Source organism: Dasypus novemcinctus, chromosome 21 (genome assembly GCF_030445035.2).
Source record: "Dasypus novemcinctus isolate mDasNov1 chromosome 21, mDasNov1.1.hap2, whole genome shotgun sequence".
In the NCBI taxonomy this organism is placed as follows: Eukaryota; Metazoa; Chordata; class Mammalia; order Cingulata; family Dasypodidae; genus Dasypus; species Dasypus novemcinctus.
Window position 1 is genome coordinate 47842287 of NC_080693.1, and position 22687 is coordinate 47864973.

The following is a 22687-nucleotide window of genomic DNA, read 5'->3' on the forward strand; positions in this document are numbered from 1 at the left end:
GGAGGAGATTGATTCCTGAAGGCTTTGTTACTCCAAGGTGGGGGAGGGCCCCGGCACCCCGGCTTGACAAGCACACACAGACCTGCCTTTTACTTGCACCCAGAACACTGCCAGAAAAGCAATTCCCTCTGGAGCCTTGGCCAACTTCCACCGACCTCTCACCCCAAACCCGTGAGATCGTCTTAACCCTTCCCAACCTGAGTGCCACAAATCCAATGAAAGAAGCTTCAAAGCCAGGCCTCGGTGGGCCTAGATGGAGCGAGCATTCCCTCCTGCTTCTCCTCTCGGGTCCTTCTCTTCCTTTCCACACACATTCTCTGGCCTTACAGGGCCTAGGGTGGGGCTGGAGTTGCTGGGCTTATGGCAAAGAAGCGTCCTTGTGGCTGGCCGGGAGCCTGTGAGATGCCCCCAACACAGAAACCAGCTCCCGTGAGGCCTGGCTGCCAGGCGACGTGCAGGGGGTGGGGGCAGTCTGCTGGGCTCCAGGCCCTTTGCTGCAAGCACAGCCTCACGCTCTGCAGTCACTGGGTCTTTGCAAAGCTCTCCAGGGGAAGGTTCCAAATTAGGCCTTTAATAAGATGGCCTTAAGACAGCCTTCAAGGTTTCTTTCTGGTTATTGACCTTTTCTCTCTTAGCTGCTCACCCCAACTACCATGCCCTTAGTAGCCATCCCATGTAATTGTCCTGCCGAGGGGGACCATTTTGGCGTCCAGGTCTCTGTTGTAAAAATGACCAAATGCTCATAGCCAAGAAAACTGACAAACACTAGTTAGGTCAACCAAAGGAGCGTCTAGGCCAGTGTTTCAGTTTGCTAAAGCTGTTTAAGCAGATACCATAAAACGGGTTGGCCTTGGCAATGGGGATTTATTAGCTTACAAGCTTCTCTGAGGCTGAGGAAAACGTCCAGATCAAGGCCTCATAAGGCGACGCTTTTTCCTGGAAAACCGGCGGCCAGCGATCCAGGACTCCTCTGTCACACGGCAAGGCGTGCGGTGGCATCTGCCGGTCTCGCCCTTCTCTTCTGGGTTTCTTGCTTCAGCTTCTTGCTTCCGTGGTGCTCTCTCTTTCATCTGAATTTCATTTTCTTAGAAATCCAGTAAGAAGATTAAGACCCACCCTGAACAAAGTGGGTCATATCTTAGATTAAGATTCTGCTCACCAAAAGATCCTACTTACCACAGGTCCACACCCACAGGAAGGGAGGCACTTCAAGAAAATACTTTTCTTCAAACCATCATGCCAGTGACTACCCGTGAGCTCGGACGTGCCTGTGCGTGGGAGAGAGACCTGAAACCAGTAAGAACACTTCCTGGGAAGTGCTCCAATTGTTTGACAGCCTGAAAACGGGTGGCTGGAGAGTGGGCCTCTGAGAGATGGGCCTAACACAAGTCCAGTGGCAGCGGGAGCCAGAGACACAGTGACGCCATCGCGGGAGAGGCAAGGCAGGCTTTGCTTTACTCCACTTCGAGACAGCTCTCACTTCCCTACATCCCACTTCAAAACCACTGGATGCCTTACAAGTGCCAGTTTAGAACCACAGCTGATGAACAGCATTCTTAGCTGTCACAGAGGGGCCTGCTGGCCACCAGGTCAGTGCCAGCAGTGTTGCCAGTTGGGACCAGGGAGCAAAAGTGGTGCAAGTATTTAAATATTTTATGGCATTTTGGATTTATTTGATAAATGTGAATGGAAGAAGGAAAATACGAAGCTGCTGCCATAGGACACATCAACCTTATTCAAGGGTGCCTGGGGTGATGGTTGCTCAGCTTCAAAGGGAAAACCCTGCATACGGTGTGAAGCCCCGCATACGGTGTGAAGCCCCGCATACGGTGCCCGGCTCAGGCTCATGGAGAGCACTCGGTTAGAGGAGGGGCTTGCCATGATTAATGATGGGATGCTCGCTGCATAATCATTAGACCGTGTGCTCAATTGTGAAGAAAAATAACAAAATTCAGGAGCATCCGTGAAATGCTGAAAATTATTGTTGGAGAAGGCATCCCAAAGGGGAGGTATAATTAGGGATTTTAAAAATATTTCTTCCTTAGCTAACTGAGAATGAATCCCCTTGTGACAGGATGTGTATCATTCTTTGTTGGATTCTTATCGGGGTTTTATGGAACACAGTATGTGGGGGTGGTGGTGAGGCTGAGCTCCCCTGGGGAGGGGGTGGGCTGTGGGGCCTGCCTTCTCCCCTCCCAGGCCGGCAGAGCAGTGCTGATACCTGAAGAGGGAGTGCGCAGAGCCTGTGTGAATGCCCACCCAGGACGCCCGAGTCAGGGCCATTGACACCCACTGTCCCTCCTGAACCTTTGGCTGACCCCATTTGCCACCCCCTCCCCCAGCAGGCCTGACCATACGGAATTCCCACCTACCTCCATGCGACTGCATAATGACACAGGCCAGGCAATCCCACCACAGCATTCAGCATTATCTGGGGAAGGGACTGAGGAGGAAGGAGAAAAGTCACAGGTGGGAAGACATATAGCTTTATGGTTTTTCAGGTGATAAAGAAGCAGTTGTGAGATGGGCTAAGTCCCATCCAGATGTTTTCAGGACCTGGTATTACCAGTCTCAGGTATTGATTAGTTCAGTGGTTCTTAAACTTTAGCAAGTGTCAGAAGCACCTGGAGGGCTTGTTAAAACAGATCTCTGGTAACGTTCTTGCATCAATGTCAAATATGTACAGTGTTAGTAATAGGGGGGTATGGAAAAAAATACGCCAAATGTACGCTATGGGCCATAGTTGGTGGTGATAGTCTAATGATGTCTCATAATCGGTAACAAATACTCCACAACGATGTAGTGTGTTGATGGAGGGGAATTCTACAAACACACATGATTGTTTTGTCAAGTTTACAACTTTTGTAATAAAAATATATGAAAACAAGCAAAGAAGCAAACAAAAAACCAGGTTGCTGGGCCACGTTCCTTCCTTTCCTTCTAGAGTTTCTGATTCAGAGGGTCTAGGGACCTGAGAATTTGCATTTCTTACAAGTTCCTAGCTGCTGCTTCGGCTGGTCCTAGGAACACTCTTTAAGAATCACTGCATTAGTTATGGCAGTGGAGAGCGTCAGAACGACCTTGGGGATCTTGTTAAAAATTCCAATTTCTGGGCCCTTTGTTGTGATAGTTTGCTGCAATTACAGAAAAGTAGATAACAACTGTTTAAATAAGAAAGACACTTAGACTAGACTGGAGGTGGATGATTTGGGGTTGGTGTAGTGACTCAATGATGTTAGCAAAGATGGAATTTCTTTTTATCTTTCTACTTGTTCATTCTTAGCAGAGTTGGATTTACATCTTTAAGCTTGTTGCGTCATGTTTACAGAATGGCTGCCACAGTTGCAACCATCATGCCCTCACACAACTGTGTTCAATGTAGAAGAAGAGGTAGACTTTCTTTCTCTTTGTTTCACTATTTTTTAATCAGGTACAATATCCTTTCCATAAGTCTTCCTTTTACAACTCATTGGCAGACTTGGGTAACAGGTTTACTCTAAATAAATCCATAGCAACATGGAATGGGATTACCACTTGAATCAAGGTTAACCATCTACAGCTGGGGAGGGCTCGCCTTCCCTGAACAATTCACTTCCTGATCAAAATTGAGATTGTATTACCTGAGGAAGAAAGGAATGTTATTAGGCAGGGATTAAAAGTGCCCCATCTAGGGTAACCAATTCATCCCAGTTTACCTGGGACTGTTCCAGTTCTAACACTGAACATCCCACATCCTGGGAACTCCCTCAACTCTGGGCAAACAGAGATAGTTGGTCACCCTAACTTCCATTTCCCAAGATCTTCTGAAGTAGAATCTCTGAGACATGAGACCTAGATATTAAAAATGGTTTTCAACACTTTCTCAAGATGATCCTAATGCATACTCAAGTTTGAGAATCACTGAGCTTGAATTTCCACAAAGACAAAACGGCAGATTCAAGGTTGACATAGTCCCAGATAACAGAAACCTAAGACGAAGCAACGCAGGTGTAACTCGAGACTGGGAAATAGTGCAGGATCACATTGAACCCCAAGCCCAGAGGGGCCTGGGTCTTCAGTTTCTATCCCCAGCCCTCTCCTTGCCCCAACTGCTGTAAGGGGCAGTTTAATTTAGAGTCCTCCTCCTCTGGGATGTCTTGGTGCCCTGCAGCTGCCTCTGTCACGCCCCATGTCGTGAGCATTATGCTGCTGGACTTGCTGGGCTGTCTCCAGGGTAGGGAGCAAGTTCCCTCAGGAGAGAAACTCCATCTTAGCTGACGTCGATCCTGAGCCTCCAGAACCAGGCCTGGCTTGCATCAGCCACTCAGTACATGTGTGTAGAAGACGTGAATGGATGGATGGATAGATGGGTGGATGGATGGAGAGGCTGCACTCTTAAATATAAAGAGAAACTCCAGCCCCTGGACCCCAAACAAGCCCACAACAGCCAAGTGCCTGGAAATCTGGGGCCCTCCTCAGCTCATCAGCCTGTGGCAGGACTCAGGGGGCTGGCCTAGGAGTAGGAGTTGGGGTCTGGCTCTCCCCCTGGACATTGCTGGGTGACCGTAATCCCCCTCTCCCTGACCCTGGCTTTATTTGCTCCCTGCCTTGCCCTCTGTGGGAAACGGAGCGTGCTCCCCCAGCACTACGGCTGGGTAAATTTCCGATGGTTTTAGCTCATTACTCATCATCGGGAGTCCTGGTGTCTGGGGTTTTCCAGGTGATCAAAGCTTCTCTGTCTGGAGCAGCCACGCAGGCCGGGGTGTCTGTCACCGGTAATCCCTCGGTCGAGCCAGCAGACAGTTAAGTAACCCAGGAAGGAGGGGATTTGCCTTTAAGCTCACATAATTCAGCTTGACACCCCAACATGAAGGCTGTGTCTCTCGCTCTGCTCTGAGGAAGTTTTCCCTGGTTGGAGGGGTGCAGATTGGCGGCAGCTCAGAGTGTGTTTATTTTAGAGCAGGTGGTCTCCCCTCCCCCCTCCTAGGGAGGGCAGGGGGTGGGAAGCAGAACCAGTCCTTTATACAATACCTATCACCCCTTCTGCAGCTCTGTTCCCCTCAATGACTTGCAAACAGTACCTCTACCACTTGCTTCCCCAGGACCAGGATACTGGTCTTGGCTGGGCTCAGAGTCCAGTTTAACTCCACAGTCCCAAATTACCCAACACTCCCTACAATCTGTGTTGCAGGACTTTAGTACACAATATTTGTGCAGCTTCTGACATTTCAGTAAAAGTCATGAATCATTCAATGATGTGAAAAAACAAAATGATGCTTAAGAAAATTTATAATATTGCATTTCCTGATTTAAAAAATAGTTGGATGGACTAGGGGAGAGTGTAAACTACAATGAAAACTATAATCCATGTGGTGCAGCAGTGCCCCAAAATGTATTCACCAAATGCAATGAATGTGCCACAATGATGAAAGAGGTTGTTGATGTGGGAGCAGTGGGGTGGAGTGGGGGGTGGGATATATGGGAACCTCTTGTATTTTTTTTTTTTAAAGATTTATTTTTATTTATTTAATTCCCCTCCCCTCCCCCGGTTGTCTGTTTTCTGTGTCTTTTTGCTGCATCTTGTTTCTTTGTCCGCTTCTGTTGTCGTCAGCGGCACGGGAAGTGTGGGCGGCGCCATTCCTGGGCAGGCTGCACTTTCTTTCGCGCTGGGCGGCTTTCCTCATGGGTACACTCCTTGCACGTGGGGCTCCCCTACGCGGGGGGCATCCCTGCGTGGCGCGGCACTCCTTGCGCGCATCAGCACTGCGCATGGGCCAGCTCCACACCGGTCAAGGAGGCCCGGGGTTTGAACCGCGGACCTCCCATGTGGTAGACGGACGCCCTAACCACTGGGCCAAAGTCCGTTTCCCTCTTGTATTTTTTAATGTAACATTTTTTGTGATCTATGTGTCTTTTAAAAAAAGACAATTAAATAAAAATTTTGAGAAGTTGGGTAACATATTTGGCATAGAAATAATTTTTCCTGATTCAATCCTTGTGTAAAAAGTTTGCTTCTCCCTGTAGTAAACAGTACAGTTTCTACCACTCTTCCACTCAACATAGAAAGACAAGACTGAATAAAGAGTAAAGTTAGGAAGCTCCTTAGACTGAAAAATAGAAATGGCCTTATTAAAGAGTACATTTCACAGGGGTCATTTAAAAAAATTAGTGCTGAAAGTGGGGGACAGAATTTGCCAACCCCAAAGACTGGTAATTGGGGTGATAGTAAGCCCTTCCCATCATGCCCTGGGGGCCCCGTGCTGGGCCACAGACTTGGTGTGGCTTTCTGTCGTGCAGCTATTCTTGCCCCCGGCTAAGTTCTGTGCCCAGTGGAGTGGGAGGACGGTACTGTCACAACAAGCTCTCACAGCCTGCTTTGGAGGGGCCTCGTGGTGCAAACCTGCCTCTGCCAGGCTGGAGACGGGCCAGCTCCGTCGGTTGGGCCTGCCGGCTCTACTGTGTCGGAAGACCCCTCCGTGTCTTCAGATCCGCCCCCACCAGGATGTTTTACATATTTTAATTAAAGTGCCGCCCTGGTCTGGCAGGGCCTCTGATAGATGGCTTTAGTCCGAGTTGCAGGGCTGCAGTGGTGTGAAACATGGCATCCGATGAGGCCCTCGTGTTCCTGAGAATGCTCTGGCTCCCACCCCTGGAGGCGGGGTGACTCAGGCTCCCAGAGGGGTGGAGGCCCTGGCAGGGGATGAGCAGGTGGCAGGCACATCGAGGACTGGGGCTGGGGGGCTCTGGGAGGGGAGTTAAGGTAGGAAATCCCCATGGACAGTTTCTGGGGACCAGCTGGCTGGTGGGCTGCAGATGAGTTTGATACTTGCAGACATACAGCTTCATGGACACTCCTTATCAGTGTCAAATTATGACAAATGGCAGTGAGTAACAGCGGCTGGGTGGCAGCTGCATCTCAGAGGGAAGGAGGTATTTTTAGCAGTGTCTTGGGGCTCTGGCGCTGGGTTAATTAATCACGGTGAACAGCTCAGAGTTTGGTTCTTGAGCCTGTCCCCGCCCTCCATGCCCAGCCTTAGCCCCATTCCCCAGACTGGAACACCCGCGCAGCGGTGGAAATTGCACACGTCTGGAGCAGCCCTCGCATGCGCTGGGAATACCGTCTCACTCCCCACGGGCTCGAGGCCTGGCACCGCCCAGCCCTGCCCCTCTCCCCGTTCCCCTCCTCCTGCCTCCAGCCGCACCCACCTCCTTCAGGTCCCTGCAGCCCATTCCTGCCCCACCGCCTTTCCACTTGTTCTCTCCAGAACACTCTGCCCAGATCTGCTCCACCTTTGCCCCTATCTCACAGAGGCCCTCCCCAAGCCCCTCCCCACCCCACGTGCTCTCAATCTCTTGCCCCAGTTCCTTCACAGCACTCCACACTAGCCCGAATTATCTACGTTGTTGATTGCTGTACTTCAATGTCTGTCTCCTTTCTTTGAAACACCAGCTGCTAGAGAGCAGGGCCCTCCCTGTCTGGCTTGCTCTCTGGAATCCCTGCTGCCCAGCTCCCTGTCTGACGGGTTAGGTACTCAGTGCCCGGCATTGGCTAAGTGAATGGAGGTGGAAGAATAGAAGGATGGGCACGGAAGGGTGGAAGCTTGGACGGAAGGCTCTGGATGGGCCAGGAGTTTAAGGCTCAGGGTGTTAGGACTGCTGTTGTCCTTAGAGGGGCATTTTCACCCAGGGCAGTGTGGCCACCATGGTAGGCTCAGGCCCAGGGGATTCTGGATGAAGAGAGCGCCAGGCAGGGCCAAGAGCTGCTCTCACTCCTCTAGAAAGGTCAGAGTGCACACTCTTTGGTGTTTGTGAGAAGTTGCTCTGAATTCTGGGGTTTTCAGTGCTTTTTACCACGAAGATAGGGGAAAGGTAGACCAGATTTAGGGGACCCCTGGAAGTCTGTACCTTTTCTGCCTGAAAACTGACTTTAGTAGTTCATATTTTAGTATGAGCACTGCTCTGCCACTATCTCCTCTGATAATGGTTACTTGTGGAACACTTCTGGTTACCTGACCCCCCTTTCTTATTGGGTTCTGGTACTGGGAGGCCTGTGTGTGGTGGGGGGAGACTGGCCTGGCCCCACTCAGTCCATCCCCGGCCCCAGTTGAGGAAAAGGAACAGCGATTGGCTGCGTCAGTTGGGATAACACCACTCCCTAGTGACTGGTTTAGAAGCAGGCACGTGAATGCAGTCTAAGGGGATGGGCGGCGCTTCTGAGCAGCGTCCTGGCCTTTAAAAAGGCACGAAGGCACAGCTCATCCACAGCCCTTTTCTTTTTTTTTTTTTTTAAATTTTTTAATTTTTTATTGACTTTGTAATAATATTACATTAAAAATATATATGTGAGGTCCCATTCAACCCCACCCTCCCACCCCCCCCTCTCCCCCCCCCTAACAACACTCGTTCCCATCATCATGACACATCCATTGGATTTTGTAAGTACATCTTTGGGCACCTCTGCACCTCATATACATTGGTTCACATCATGGCCCATACTCTCCTCTATTCCATCAAGTGGGCCCTGTGAGGATTTACAATGTCCGGTGATTACCTCTGAAGCACCATCCAGGGCAGCTCCATGTCCCGAAGACGCCTCCACCTCTCATCTCTTCCTGCCTTTCCCCATACCCTTTGTCCATTATGTCCACTTTTCCCAATCCAATGCCACCTCTTCTATGTGGACATTGGATTGGTTGTGTCCATTGCACCTCTATGTCAAGAGGAGGCTCAGATTCCACCTGGATGCTGGATGCAATCCTCCCATTTTCAGTTGTAATCACTCTAGGCTCCATGGTGTGGTGGTTGTCCTTCTTCAACTCCATCTTAGCTGAGTGTGGTAAGTCCAATAAATCAGATTGTAGGTGCTGGAGTCTGTTGAGGCTCAGGATCTGGCTATCACATTGTCAGTCCAGAGATTCAAATCCCCTAAATATATCTTAAACCCCAACATTAACTGCACCTCCAGCACATTAGCATGAAAGTCTTATGAAGGGAGATCCCATCTGAGTCCAGATTCATCACACATAAACACCATTTCCAAAGAGGGGCCATCTGCCCTGGTAGTTAACCCCATCGGCCATGACCATAACTCCCATGGGTCTCTTTAGCCCTCAAAGGAACCAATATCTGGGGGTTGTATCTGCTTTATCTGTCTCTCTGACTCTGCTCAGTTGTGCATGAGGGCAAACCTTCTGCCAGCCTCCAGACTCTTTTTTAGAAACTCGTAGCCATATAAACTCATTTCTCCTTTCCATTTCCCCCTTACTTTAGGTCAAACAGCATTTTAAAGTCATGGTATTTTATGTAGACATGGATATTCTGCTGATCCGCATTGAACCTTCCGTATAAGGTCATTTTCCAGTTGCATCATCAGTTGGTAGTTGATAGTGGTCCCTCGTTGCCAGGGAGGCTCATCCCCGGGTGTCATGTCCCGCGCTGGGGGGAACCACAGCCCTTTTCTTGCGCCAAGCATGAAAGGGTTTCGGTGTAGTTCCTGTGCAGAGGTGAAGGCAGGGGTGGGCACAGGGAAGGGGACGGGGTGGGGGCTGGGCCTTGTGGTTTCCATTCAGAAGAGGTGGGCAGAGCCTGGCAGGCAGGGGTCAGACCTAAGGGTGCCCAATTCAGGAGCTAGCCATATATGCCCCACCTGATCAGGCCAATGCACCTCCCACATTCCCATCATCCGGAGGCCCCGGGGGAGCCTGGGGCCACCGAAATAGACGGCAGGACCCCTCCTGACAATGGGGTTCAAGGAGCTGCTTGCCAAGGGCTGTCAAAACGCCTTCCTCCTGCTCCTTTGAGGAGACTAATAGATTCGCGGTCATGTGCTCCTAGACTACATGGAAGGACTCCTGCGCAGAGGCACAGGCTTGACTATAACACTTCAGAGCGCACGTGTGTCGTGTTGCTGCTGCTGAGGACGCCCCAGAGCCTCGGGGGCCACCTGGCCTGGGCCCCTGCCTCCAGCGCCCACTTGCTCTCAGCCTCCGCTGTGGCCTCTGGGGACGCCAGGCTCTCCACGGTGTCCTCCTGGTGCTGGGGAGCCAGTCGACAGCACGGGTCCCTTCTCAGGGAAAGCACCAGGCAGATGGAGAAACGGCGTTTCCATTTTAACTTTGGCTGCTTTTCCCTCATAGCTCTGGGGATGACGTCCACTGTTCTCCGTGAGAGACGAGACAAAGCAGAGACAGAGACAGAAAGACAAAGGAGGCAAAACAAACCTGTTCAAAGGCAGAGACAGACGGCAGAAGCCGAGAGAGACACTCTACCTTTCACGAATTCAAAAAATATTCATTGAGAACTACACATGCACACACGCGTGTGCACACGCGCCTAATTAAATACACCATGAGACCACATGCTGTTCATACCATCTCCCAAATCCTGAGCTGGCTGCTAGGAAGTGGACCAGAGACTGCTGTTTCTGCTCTGACCAGCAGGTGTCATTAAGGCAGAGGGAAAGCTCGGGAGCCACGGATTTGATAGCCACCTACGAAAAGCATTTCGAATTTCATCTAGTTATTGGAATGCCGTTATGTGCAGGGCCAGGCGAGGGTACACAAGGGTGAGAAACGTACAGCTCTGCCCTCACGGAGTTACTGTGCCACTGGGGACCTGGAACCAGGACGTAGGTCATCAGAAAGAGGCAGAATGCAGTAAGTGCCTGGGGGAGAGGTTTAAGGAAGGGTTGTGTGGGTTTTAGAACATCAGAGACCTCAGAGAAGCTGCCCCCCCCACATACACCTTCTACATTACAGCGGAGGGAATAGGCTTCAAGAGGGGAGGAGAATGATTTGGGATCACACAGCAATTCCAAACTCCAGGTCCCCTGACTCCTAGGACTGTGCTCTTTCCACCAAACATTCTGTCTCAGTCATTGGAGTTGCTTTCTCCATCTTGCAGTTCAAAATTCCATCTTAGTTTAGCCAAGATCCTCCACGCAAAAGGCCCTCTGGGGTGTACCACAGGCCCTCTGCTGAGGATAGCTCAATATGCATCTTAGAGAAGGCAGCTGCTCTGGGCCGGAGTCGCCTTGTTCAGGCTGGTGAGAGCCGATTGTGTACATCTCTTCTCAACTCTGCCGTGTCGCCATGTGGGGAAACTCACGAACAGCTGTGGTGGGAGTATTTACACCACAGAAATCAACAGCAGCTACAAACCAGAGACTTTTTTCCTCTCCAGAGAACTGGTTTACCTGCACACCATGGATTAGTGTCCCTACTTAACAGGTAAGGAAATGGAGGCTCAGGGAGGTGAGGCCATCTGCCAAAGAGACGCAGCTAGCAGTGCCGCTTTGATGTGGAGGGTCTAGGCTGACCCCAGGTTTCTCGTGTGGGTGACTGATAGGAATACCGTCCTGTGATTTTGCCATTGACCTGACAGACACCATCGGAGCAGGAACCAGTGTGGACAAAAAGCCAACCAGTTCAGCTCTGGCTGGAGTGAATTTAAAGATCATATTTAGATCTGGGAAATATTTAGATTTGGAGCCCCGGGAGAGAGGTCTGAGCAAGAGATTGAGATCTGCAAGATAAGGGTTTGCTCTTGACCATCCAAACACAGGCTAGCTAGAAACTTTTTTGTTACAGTGATCAAGTAAAAATGAGACACTCTTGTGTGTGTGTGTGTGTATATATATATATATTTTTAATTTCTCTCCCCTTCCCTGCCGTCCTCCTCCCCCAGTTGTCTGTTCTCTGTGTCCATTCACTGTGTTTGTATATATTTTTTTCTCATCCTTGTCAACACTCATGTATGTTCTGGGAGGGCAGGAAGTAGGAGACTATGCTCTCCTGGTCACACTCATTCCTTGGAGCACTTCAACGAATGAGGACCCATTTTTACCCTGAATATACTGAATCAGCCACTGCTGTGGACCATGCATCAAAACCAAAGTAAATTTCACACAACTCCTAAGGTTATCTAGGATTCTGACCTCATTGTAGAAGTATAAAGTATAGATTTGGAATCAGAAATTACTCCTTTGTCATTTTAGAGCTAGACGTGAGATTAGAAGTCATCTTTTTTTTTTTTTAATGAACATTTTATTCCTTTTTTTTTAAAAAAAAGATTTATTTATTTATTTATTTCTCTCCCCCCCCCACCCTGTTATCCGTTCAGTGTCTATTTGCCATGTCTTCTTTTTTGTCCACTTCTGTTATTGTCAGCAGCACGGGAATCTGTATTTTTTTTAGTTGCGTCATCTTGTTGTGTCAGCTCTCCGTGTGTGCGGCAACACTCCTGTGCAGGCTGCACTTTCTTTTGCGCTGGGCGGCTCTCCTTACGGGGTGCACTCTTTACGCATGGGGCTCCCCTACGCAGGGGACACCCCTGTGTGGCATGGCACTCCTTGCACACATCAGCACTGAGCGTGGCCCAGCTTCACACAGGTGAAGGAGGCCCGGGGTTTGAACCGTGCACCTCCCATGTGGTAGACAGACGCCCTAATCACTGGGCCAAGTCCACCTCCTAGAAGTCATCTCTTACAGTGTCCTTGTTTTTGAAGCCCGAGACCTTTCAAGACCACCTAGGTCCCTTGCCAGCGTGGGAGACCGCCTGGTCTTGGCAGCCAGGGAGCCTGGCCTGGCTTGCCTTGCTCTGGTCCATTTACTTCCCTGTTCTGGGCCTCAGAAGGAAAGATGGGGCTTCTATTTCTGGAAGGGTGAGGAACTGATGGGAACCTGCACCTGGTGTGCGTCAGCTTCGGTAGAGGAGGGGCTAGAACATTAGGGGACCAACGACCGAGCCTCAGTATGCAAATGAATGGATGTGGCTTCCTCCTGGTTGGCTGAAGGGCTTCTGATGTCACAATGTGTAGGTTTTCTCCACTCCAAACTACGGTGTCTCTGGCCAAAATAATTCAGTGACCTGGCTGTTCCCTTGGCTCTTTGTCTAACTAGGAAAAGGAGACCATGGACCCACTTTATAGGGCGGGGTCAGTCTTCATGAAGGTGAACACGGTGCAGGGGAAGAAAATGGTGGAGAGCGGCCTCCAGTCTGGAGACTTTACCCTGCCCCCCGCGTGGCCTTCCTGCCTCCCACCGCCGGCCGACTTGGAGACGCTGCAGCAGAAGGTGGCCGGGGTGCAGCGAGAGCTGGAGGACTTCAAGAAGGAGGCGCTGCAGGCCATCCACTCCCTGGAAGTCGCCTTCTGCGAGATGAACGAGGCCCTGGCACAGCAGGAGGAGCAGGCGGCCCGCGTGAAGCAGCGGCTGCGGGAGGAGGAGGACCGCGGCGTCGTGCGCAACAAGGTCCTCACTTTCCTGCTGCCCCGCGAGAAGCAGCTCCGGGAGCACTGCAGGCGGCTGGAGGGCCTGCTGCTGGGCAGAGGCCACGGGGCGCTGGGCACCCCCAGGAAGACCCAGGCAAACTGAAGCCTCCCAGGCTGCGCCAGCCAAGTGCCAAGCACAAGGTTTTAAACAGAAGGACAAACCCTGAGCCCCACCCGCTTGCTTCCCTCCCCCATTTCCATCACTTTACTTCTACTCAAAGAACATCTTGCTGAGGGATGAAAAGCCCAGCCCGTTCTTCCACGAAACTTCACGCATCATCGAGGAAGGAGGCATCCCAGCACCAAGGCTGTCACACCCTGCCTTTAGCTGCTTTCCTTTTTGTAATACTACTATTGCTGAAATGTAGGACGTGTGTTTTTATCTTCTTAAACTGGTTCTGTTGAACAGGATTTACCTTTCTCTTAATGACTTGATCTCAGGATGTGTTACTCCACACATGCTGAGAGTGGCAGGTGGTTTACCCACGCACGGAATTCACCTTGATCACTCCACTTTTGTAGTGCTTATCCTAGCTTTTTCAGCTTTTCGGTATGTTTTCACTTCAGTCTTTCACATCTCCCTTTTCGTGCTGCCTTTGTCCACCTCTGCTTTCACGCCACTTAGTCTGCAGCTGGCCTATCAGACTGATGGTGCTCGAGGCCTCTGATGGGTGGCCTTACCTGTGTGAGTACACCGATGACGAGGCATCTACGTGGTGGGGTCCAGAAGGTGCTGGTATTAGTGGGGCTCTTTAGGGAAGCAGAACAGACAGGACAGATCTGTAAACAATAGATTTTATAAAATTGTCTCACGCGACCATGGGGATGCACAAGTCCGAATGCCATAGGGCAGGCTGCGAGCCAGGGGCTCAGAAGAGTGTCCTCGATGAGGTCCCCAGGAGACTCTGTCTGAAGTAGAGATGAGGAGTCTCTGAGCACGGAAATCACCTCCCCTTTTAGGGCCTTTAACTGATTGGATGAGATGTCACTCCTTGCTGACAGCAAGCTCCTCTTGATTGTAGATGCAACCAGCCAGCTGTGCCATCAACTCACTGATGATTTAAGTCCATAAATGACCTCACACTAAATATTTTCACGTCCGATGCAGGTATTACACACGCCACCTCATTGACTCTCACAGGCACTTTGGGGGTGAGTGGTGTCCCCACTGAACACAGGCAGGGCGAGGCCTTTACCCAAGGTCCCTGAGCCAGGAAGGGCAGGGCTGTGGTTCAAGTCCAGGCCACGCGCTCATGCGGTCTGCCATCCTGTGCCCCTGTTTTTTTTCTCTCCGCCTTACCCTGCTGTTTTGCTGTGTCCATTCGCGTGTGATTGCCTCTGTCTGTTTCTTTTTTTGTCTTCTCTTCTCATTTTCTCCTCTAGGCTTTACCTGGATTCGATCCTGGGGACCTCTGATGTGGGAGAGAAGTCCCCTGTCACTTGTGTCACCTCAGTTCCTTGTTTCTGTTGCGTCTCACCGTGACTCTTCCCTGTGTCTCTCTTTTTGTTGTGTCATCATCTTGCTGTGTTACCCACGTGGACCCGCCACGTGGGGCACGCCATTTCCAGGAGGCCCTGGGGATTGAAACCCTGGGTCTTCCATATGGTGGACGGAAGCCCAATCACTTGAGCCACATCCACTTCCCTGACCCTCTGGTTTTGAAACCATGCTTTACACTCAGGCTGCTCATGGGCCTGTCCTTCTGGGGGGTGAGATCATCACACAGAAGACTTTGGGATTCATTGGCTGTCTCTTTACCTTGTACTGAGCCCCTCTGTCTTCTCTCTGGCTCCCCCAAAACCTTGCCATGTAGCACAAGAGAAGTGTGGGTGCCTGGAGGCCAGAGATGGCGTCTGAGCAGATAAACCAAACAGGTTTGTCTCCCAGCCTGGGAGTTACAGGCTATTCCGTACCCTCTGACCCACTATTAATTGCAAGATCTAACCATCAACCATGTACCCTTAAGGGCTGCGTTCCTACTCTAATTTTAGGCAGTTTGGCAGAAGTGGTAATAACGGTAATACCAGTAATTCTGATATTATTACTAATACTAGTAGTTAATAGTTGCTGAGAATATAACATACTCCAGGCACCATGCTTGGACCTTTACATACATTTAATTCTCACAACACCCCTTTGAAGGGAAGTACTATTATAATCTCCACGTTAGGATTTTGAGGAAACCAAGGCTCAGAGCAGCTAAGCTACTTGTCCAAGGTCAAATAGCTGATAAATGGTAGAGTTGAGATTTGAACTTAAGAAAGTCTAACTTCAGAGTCTGTGCACTGTTTTTGATAGCCATTTGGATGTTTGAGAAGTACTTTTTCAATAGCTAAAATACAAGAGCCTTGAAATTGGCAAGGTGAGCTCTGGGAGAAAAGACAGTTTCGTGGGGGAGATTCCTATATCTTTAACTCTAGTAGGGGATACCTGAGTGTGTATTTTACAAAGGTATCTGAGAAGCAGAGTTTGATTGACCAACTAGAAGACAAGTCAGGGAACCCAGGAGACATTTTGAGGAGGAGACCCTGAACTCTGGGGAGCTGATTGTGTTTTGGGGTCTGACGGGGCTAACAAATGGCACTCCTCTTTCCCCTGCCTGCCTTAGGAAGCAGCTGAGCTATAGGCACAGGAACCAGGCAGATGGAGACAAAATACCACCTTTGTGGGCATGAAGCTATCTGACATGAGGGCATAGGGCTGGCACGCAGGCTGCTAAGACCTCATGCCTGACCAGATGCAGCCTCTGGGCACAGGCACCGGCAGAGGTGGACAGGCGCCGCTCTCTTTTTAAAACTTTTTATTTTTTCATGTAATGAACTTTACTTTTAAAGAAGTTTTAGATCACAGAAAAATTACATTGAAAATATGGGGGATTCCCATGTACCCCGTGCTCTCCCACATTTTCCTCTGTTGATAACGTTTTACATTAGTGTGATGCATTAGTTGCAATTAAAGAATATATACTGAAGCGCTGCTACTAACAAGGTCTATAGTTTACATTATGGTTTACACTTTGCAACGTACAGTTTTACAAGTTTTGACAAAATGTGTAATGGCCTATATCCCTTATTGCAACATCCTGTACAGCAATTCCAATGCCCAAAAAACACACTATGTTCCACTCTTTTTTCCCTCTCACTCCCCTCAGACCTTCTGGTGCCCTCTATATCAATGTTACCAGTTCTTCCATTACTACAATAAGTCTACTTTAGTCCATTGTTGCAGTCCCCCTTTATGTTTGTTCACTCCTCAGTCTTGAGGGTTTTGGGGTGGTGATGCTCATTGAGCTTCCCATTGAGAGGTGGCTTAGCACTTATGGGGCAGATGGAAGGAACGGTTTGCTTGCAGTTGTAGATACTCTTTGTTTTTGGGGATGGGCGTTGTCCATCATCCTTTGGTTAGTTGTCCTGGGTGCGTCCAATGAACTGGAGGGAAGTGTGGGCCACAATTCTGCTGAGAGTCAGGGCTCAACTGGCATATGAACAGCAGGAAGATTTAAGTCTGGGGGACACTTGTTTAAGAGGTCTAGTGCTAATTATAGGTTCAAATAAAAGGGGTTGAAGAACCATGTGTAGGGAAATTATAAATGAGCTTAACTCTGTTACATTGGGGAAATAAATTACCATATATTCCAAAGTAAGACCCACCGACGGGGTTGTGCGCCTTGCCTGTAGTGTTCAGTTGTCTCTGGGGCCCTTGGGAGCACCCCTGTTTGAGGCATTGTTTACTGTGGCAGTTAGTGAGAGCCGCCTGAGATGTGCGTAAGAGTAACCTCTGGAATGACCTCCCAATTCACACTGAAATCTCTTAGCGGTAAAAACTCTTTTGTATTTAATGCTTCCCCCTTTTGGCCTATGTCTTTTTCCAAATGCATCGTTGGTTGGCAGTTGGTATTAATCCCTTGGTGCCATCCAGACAGGCCACTCTTGAGGCTGCTGGTGTAAAATACATGCTGTGGAGCTGCAGAGAGGAAGGCTCCTCTCTGTAGAGGAGCAGCTCGAGGGAGAAGGAGTGAGCCATGCAGGAGCTGATCTTTCTCCCAAATCCGCCAATCAGAAAGTCATTCCCTTTTGCTGGGAAAGAGAAGTGAAGGGAAGGAGAGCCCAGGAAAGTTGCTTCAGTGGAAGTCTCTCCATAATGAAATATGAGGAATGAGAGACAAGGGCTCCTCCCCAGCAGCAGGGAAGAGGGTTAGGCTGATGCTATATATTTTCATAGGGTGGTACTAGTGACAAAAGGTGGGTGCTACAAGCAGACAGATTCCACCCTGTGTAAGAACAGAAATAACTTTGGATGCTTATCATCTGTCTGTGCAGTCAAGGGTTGACTCAGCAGGTCTGGGGTGTTCACATTCTGTGCATTCCAAAGAAAGCCCTGTTCCTAGGCCCTTCCTGGGAGTTAACCTCTAAGACTTTGGAATATCTTGAATGATTAGATTGTCTTTGTGTACTTGGGGCCTGGGGCCATGCCAGATAGTTTTAGTTTTTGCTAACAGTGTGATATATGGTAGGGGCCTTGGTCCACACAATATCAATTTGAACCTCTGGAGGGACTGGAGAGTGAGCAAGGTCAGCATTGTGGGAGCACCAAGCCTACGTGACCAACCCCCAGTAAAAACTCCAAGTCTTGGTAAGTTTCTCTGGTTGGCCATACTCTACATGTCATCATACATAACTGCTGGTAGAATTAAGTGCTGTCTATACGACTCCACTGGGAGAGGACAACTGGAAGCCTGGGCCTGGTCTCTCCTGGACTCTGCCCTATGGACCTTTTATTTTTTCAAATCTTAATCTTTATTCTTTTGCTGTCATAAACCGTAACTATGAATATGATAGCTTTTATGAGTTCTGTCAGTCCTTCTAGTGAATCATTGAACTTGAGAGTGGTCTTGGGGACCCCCAACACAGTATCAGATGCTATAGTAAAGCACTTGATGTTTCATCCTTAGAATCCTCACAATAGCCTTGTGAGATAGGCTCTCTTATTCCCCATTACAGATGAGGAAACTGAGGCATATGGAGGAATATAGGGGGACTCCAGAGCTCCCTCCCCTGACCATCACTCCATGCCAAAGGAAGGAACTGAGAATGATCAGCTGGGCTCCCTTTGCTGGAAGGGCCCTTGAGGGTGGCTTGACCTGGAGTGAAGATGCCAAGGAAGTATTGGAGGAAGAGTGAGGGAGCCTGTGGATTTCTTGAAGAACTGAAGAGGACATCTGTCCAGGTTGGATAAGACACGTGTCTGACTTGGAGACAGTAAAAGTCTAAAAGTCCTCACTCATAGTCTTCCCTGTTGCAGGGCTTAGAAGCTTTATTCCCCAACTCTATTAAAAGCTTTCAGCTGCAAGTCAAGGAATAGCCATTATGTTGACTTGTTTAAGGAGGCTTTATTTCTCTCATATAATAAGACATCTGAAGTAAGTGGTTGGTTGAATCACTCAACAATGACAAGGCCCTGGATTGGCATCTCTGTGATCTTCTTGCTTTCCTCTCCCCTGTGGTCACATGATGGCTGCAGGAGCGCCAAAATCACATTCTCACTGGATAACTTCCAAAGCGGGAAAATGGTTTTCTTTGCAACACACTTTTAAAATATTAATTAATTTTTTACCAGAATTCCCTCAGCAGAATTTCCTGTACATCTCTTTGACAAGACCTTGCACACCCTAAACCAATTATGACCAAGGGCAAGGTGACTGCCACAACTCATCCCCTGGGGCTGGACTCCTCAGTTGTCCAACATCTGAATAAAATTATATCCTATTAGTGAGGTTGGCTGTTGTTATAATAACTCTAGACTTTTCCTTTCTATGAATCCATTTGACATCCAGGTCCAGAAAGAAGAGAGCTCTGGGAGTTGGCAGGGGTGGGCTGAGTTATGTGGAGTGGATGGACTGTGGGAAGTATGGATTTGGGTCTGGGAATTGGGGAGCAGGGCTGGGTGTAGGTGCAGAGGCCACTTGAGTGCTGTGGGTACAGGTCCATTGCCTTCGCTTGGTCTACTCTCATACCTGCCTGATTCCCAGTCTTTGCCCTTGATGTCAGAGGCTTGAGATGATCCCAAGGATGCCAGGGAGACTTTGCAACCTCTCTGTCCTTAAGATAGGCAGTCACTCTTAGAGCTGTGGTCCTTGTGTGAACCATCACCGTCTAGGGTGACCAACTTGCCCTGGTTTTAAAACTAAGCCCTGGATGCCAGGAGCCCATTCAGCCCTGGGCAAACTGGGATGTTTGGTTATCTTGCAGTAGACACACCCCTTGGGAGGTCGGGGTGAGGCTGTGGGTGGAAGAGTCACAGGAGGTGAGGACACAAGGGCACAGGGTTCGGGCATCTTGGCTTGGTTTTTAGTGAGGAGGCTGCCCTGCCCCTCGGTGGCAGGAAGGGCTTGTCCTTGAGTTCTTTTCTCCTCTGGCAAGGAGGTTTGAGAACTGGGCCTAGAGATCCTTCTGTAGACAGTTGGGATCCTTGGTTAGGCCACACCTCAAAGCTGAGACTCTAGTTGAATGGAGTGTCTCCTGGAGCACAGGGAAATCCAGGGTGGATTAAAAACCCTTACTCAGCAACTGCGTGGTGCCAAGAGGAAACAACTTTTTGCAGTTTGGGAAGCTAGAGTTCCTCCACCCAACACTTCTCTTACCAATTGAGAACAATAAAGTTGGGCAGCCTAGCAGCTCGCTTTCTTTGAAATTCTAGGACAAATAGATGTTGAGAGAACATGGTTTTCTCCTTGCCAATAGCTGTAGTTCTCAAAGGTTTTGTACAAGCTGCAGTGCTCTGCCTGCTGCTCCAGAGGATTCCCTGCAGTCCGAGGGCAGTTACAGATCTTCAAGATACAGCTTGTCTCACAAAAACCCAGGGCAGCCAAGGGAGCCCTCCCCGGGATTCCAAGTCCTATGTCTGTTGCTGTTGGGACACTTGGGTGAGCAGCAAGATGGCCAAGGTGCAGGAAAGCCAAGCACATAGTCCTTGGCCTGATAAGGTAACCAGACCCAGCTGCCATAACCGCAGTCTTACCTTTTCTACTTCATTGATTTCCAGGGCCAGGAAGAAGACAGCACTGAGAGATGGCGTGGCTGGGCAGATCGTGTAGTGCGAGCGGCCCTCACCTGGTGCAGGGAGCCCAGCTCTGGGCCGGGGAATTGGTTTCATCCCACACACAGATCTTTGCCTCCTGATCCTATCCAATCCATTTATTAACCCCTAGAACGCATGAGCAGCACACCTTGGCATCGATCTTGACAGGAACCAGATGTCTCCCTGCGTGGAGATGTATTGGGTGTGGTTCATGCAGGACACTTGGCAACTTCTCCCGAGTTTGAGAGAAGATGAAAGATGCAAATGTGGGCTGAGCCATTTCCCTTCCTTCTCCACTTGGCTGCTTCAAAGGCGAGTGAGCTCACATTCAGTGTCCAGCAAGTAGGTCCTCAGTAAACATTGGCTGAATGTAATTGAAAGTGATGGCATCTTAAATGCATGTTTGTGGGTATGGTGTTTATAAATGCAAACTTTGAGAGCCATTTAGGATCTTATAATTAAAGAATGGCAAATGACTGCCTCATGTTTGAGGCACTGTTTTGTGGCAGAACAACAAGCCCAGTGTCAGAGGTCCTGAGTTCAAATCCTGGCCCTGCAGCTTCTTGGGCCTTTGTTGAAGATAGGGTCCATTATCTAGCAATCATTCTCTCTGCCATCCTGGGTTGTCTGTTTCCTTGTTTGCAAATTGGGATTAGTGGGGCCAACTTCCCAGGCTTGTTTAAAGGTTAACTGAGATAAGGCAGGTATGACTGTGATAAAAGAAAAGATATTAAGTTATGAGAAAAAAGATATTAAGTTATGAGATTGCAATCCTCTACTCCCAGCCATCCAAATGGACCAGCCCAACTGCTATTTTGTGATGCAGAACAAAAGAAGAGGAGCTGAGGGTTTTGCCTTAGAAACGGATGAGATTTACCCATAGGAAAGACAAAAGGAACAGAAGTGGAAGGAAATGGGGAGGAGAAAACTACGAAAGCATGGTAGGCTCAGGTTTTCAGAGAGAGAGTTCTTTCTCAGTGTTTAGTTGAGAATGAGTAGTGAGAGTGAGGTGGTGACAGTTGTCTAGGAGAGAAGAGGAGAGGCAAATGGACTAGGAGAAAGGAGGTATTAAGAAGTGGTACTTGGGAAGGACTTGGTTCAACGGATAGAGAGTCCGCCTACCACATCCAGGGACTCCTTGACCCATGTGGAGCTGGCCCACACGCAGTGCTGATGGGCGCAAGGAGTCCCATGCCATACAGGGTGTCCCCAGTGTAGGGGAGCCCCACATGCAAGGAGTGCACCCTGCAAGGGAAGCTACCCAGCATGAAAGAAAGTTCAGCCTGCCCAGGAGTGGCGGCCGCACACACGGAGAGCTAATGCAGCAAGATGACACACAAAAAAGAGATAGATTCTGGGTGCCACTGGCAAGAATACAAGAGGACACAGAAGAACACACAGTGAATTGACACAGAGAGCAGACAACTCGGCGGGGAGGTGGGTGGGAGGGGTGAGCTGGGAAGCAGGGAAGGGGAGAGAAATTTTTAAAAAAATCTTAAAAAAGAAAAAAGTGGTGCTTATAAGAGCTAAAATTATAAAACAGAGGAATAAATCTTGGTGACCTTAGGTTACATAATGTTTTCTTAGATATGGCACTAAAGGAACAAAAAATAACAACAAAAATAGATACACTGGATTTCATCAAATTAAAAATTTTGTACTACAAACGAAAGTGAGACAACCCACAGAATAGGAGGAAATATTTGCAAAGCATTATGGTTGATAATGGAGTGGTGTCCAAAATATATAAAGCATGCTTGCAATTCAATAATAAAAAGATAAATAACCTGATTTAAAAATTAGCAAAGGATCTGAATAGATATTTCTCCAAGAAAGATAGACAAATAGGCAATAAGTGCACTCAACATCATTAGTCATCAGGGAAATGCAAATCAAAAGCACAATGTGATACCACTTTACACATACTAATATGACTATAATACAAATGAGAGACCATAAAAAGTTTTGGTGAGGGTGTGGATAAATTAGAACTTTCATACATTGCTGAAGAGAGTATCAAATGAACAGTTTGGCAGTTCCTTAACACGCTAACCATAGCGTTATCATACGGCCCAACAATTCCACTCCTAGGCATCTACCCAAGAGGAATGAAAACATACTGTGGCAGTTGGTCTTCTTTATGAATTCCAAAAATAGATATTGGATTGTGTTTGTAAACTGGTTTGTTCCTCTGGCCATATTAAATTGCATTAGATTCAGAGGTTTCCCATTTTACTTTATTAAATCAAGTTTAGGACTTTTTATTTGATCACATCATTAGGGCGACTGGGTTTGAGTGTCCTGTCCCCCCACCCGCTTTGTGGGCTATATAAATGGATGCTCAATCACAGACAATACAC

General features: G+C 48.9%; 1 protein-coding gene across 1 annotated transcript; it reads left to right on the forward strand.

Annotated features, from left to right (window-relative positions):
• The first annotated feature begins 10495 nt into the window (after window positions 1-10495).
• CCDC182 (coiled-coil domain containing 182) lies at window positions 10496-13616 on the forward strand. The gene is made up of 2 exons (XM_004481230.3): window positions 10496-11207; window positions 12879-13616. Exon 2 carries the CDS (start codon window positions 12891-12893, stop codon window positions 13350-13352), a length of 462 nt encoding a protein of 153 aa, XP_004481287.2. The 5' UTR covers window positions 10496-11207; window positions 12879-12890; the 3' UTR covers window positions 13353-13616.
• The last annotated feature ends 9071 nt before the right edge of the window (window positions 13617-22687 follow it).

Coding starts and splice junctions, on each gene's coding strand:
- CCDC182 (XM_004481230.3), top strand. CDS start 12,891: ATGGACCCACTTTATAGGGCGGGGTCAGTCTTCATGAAGGTGAACACG.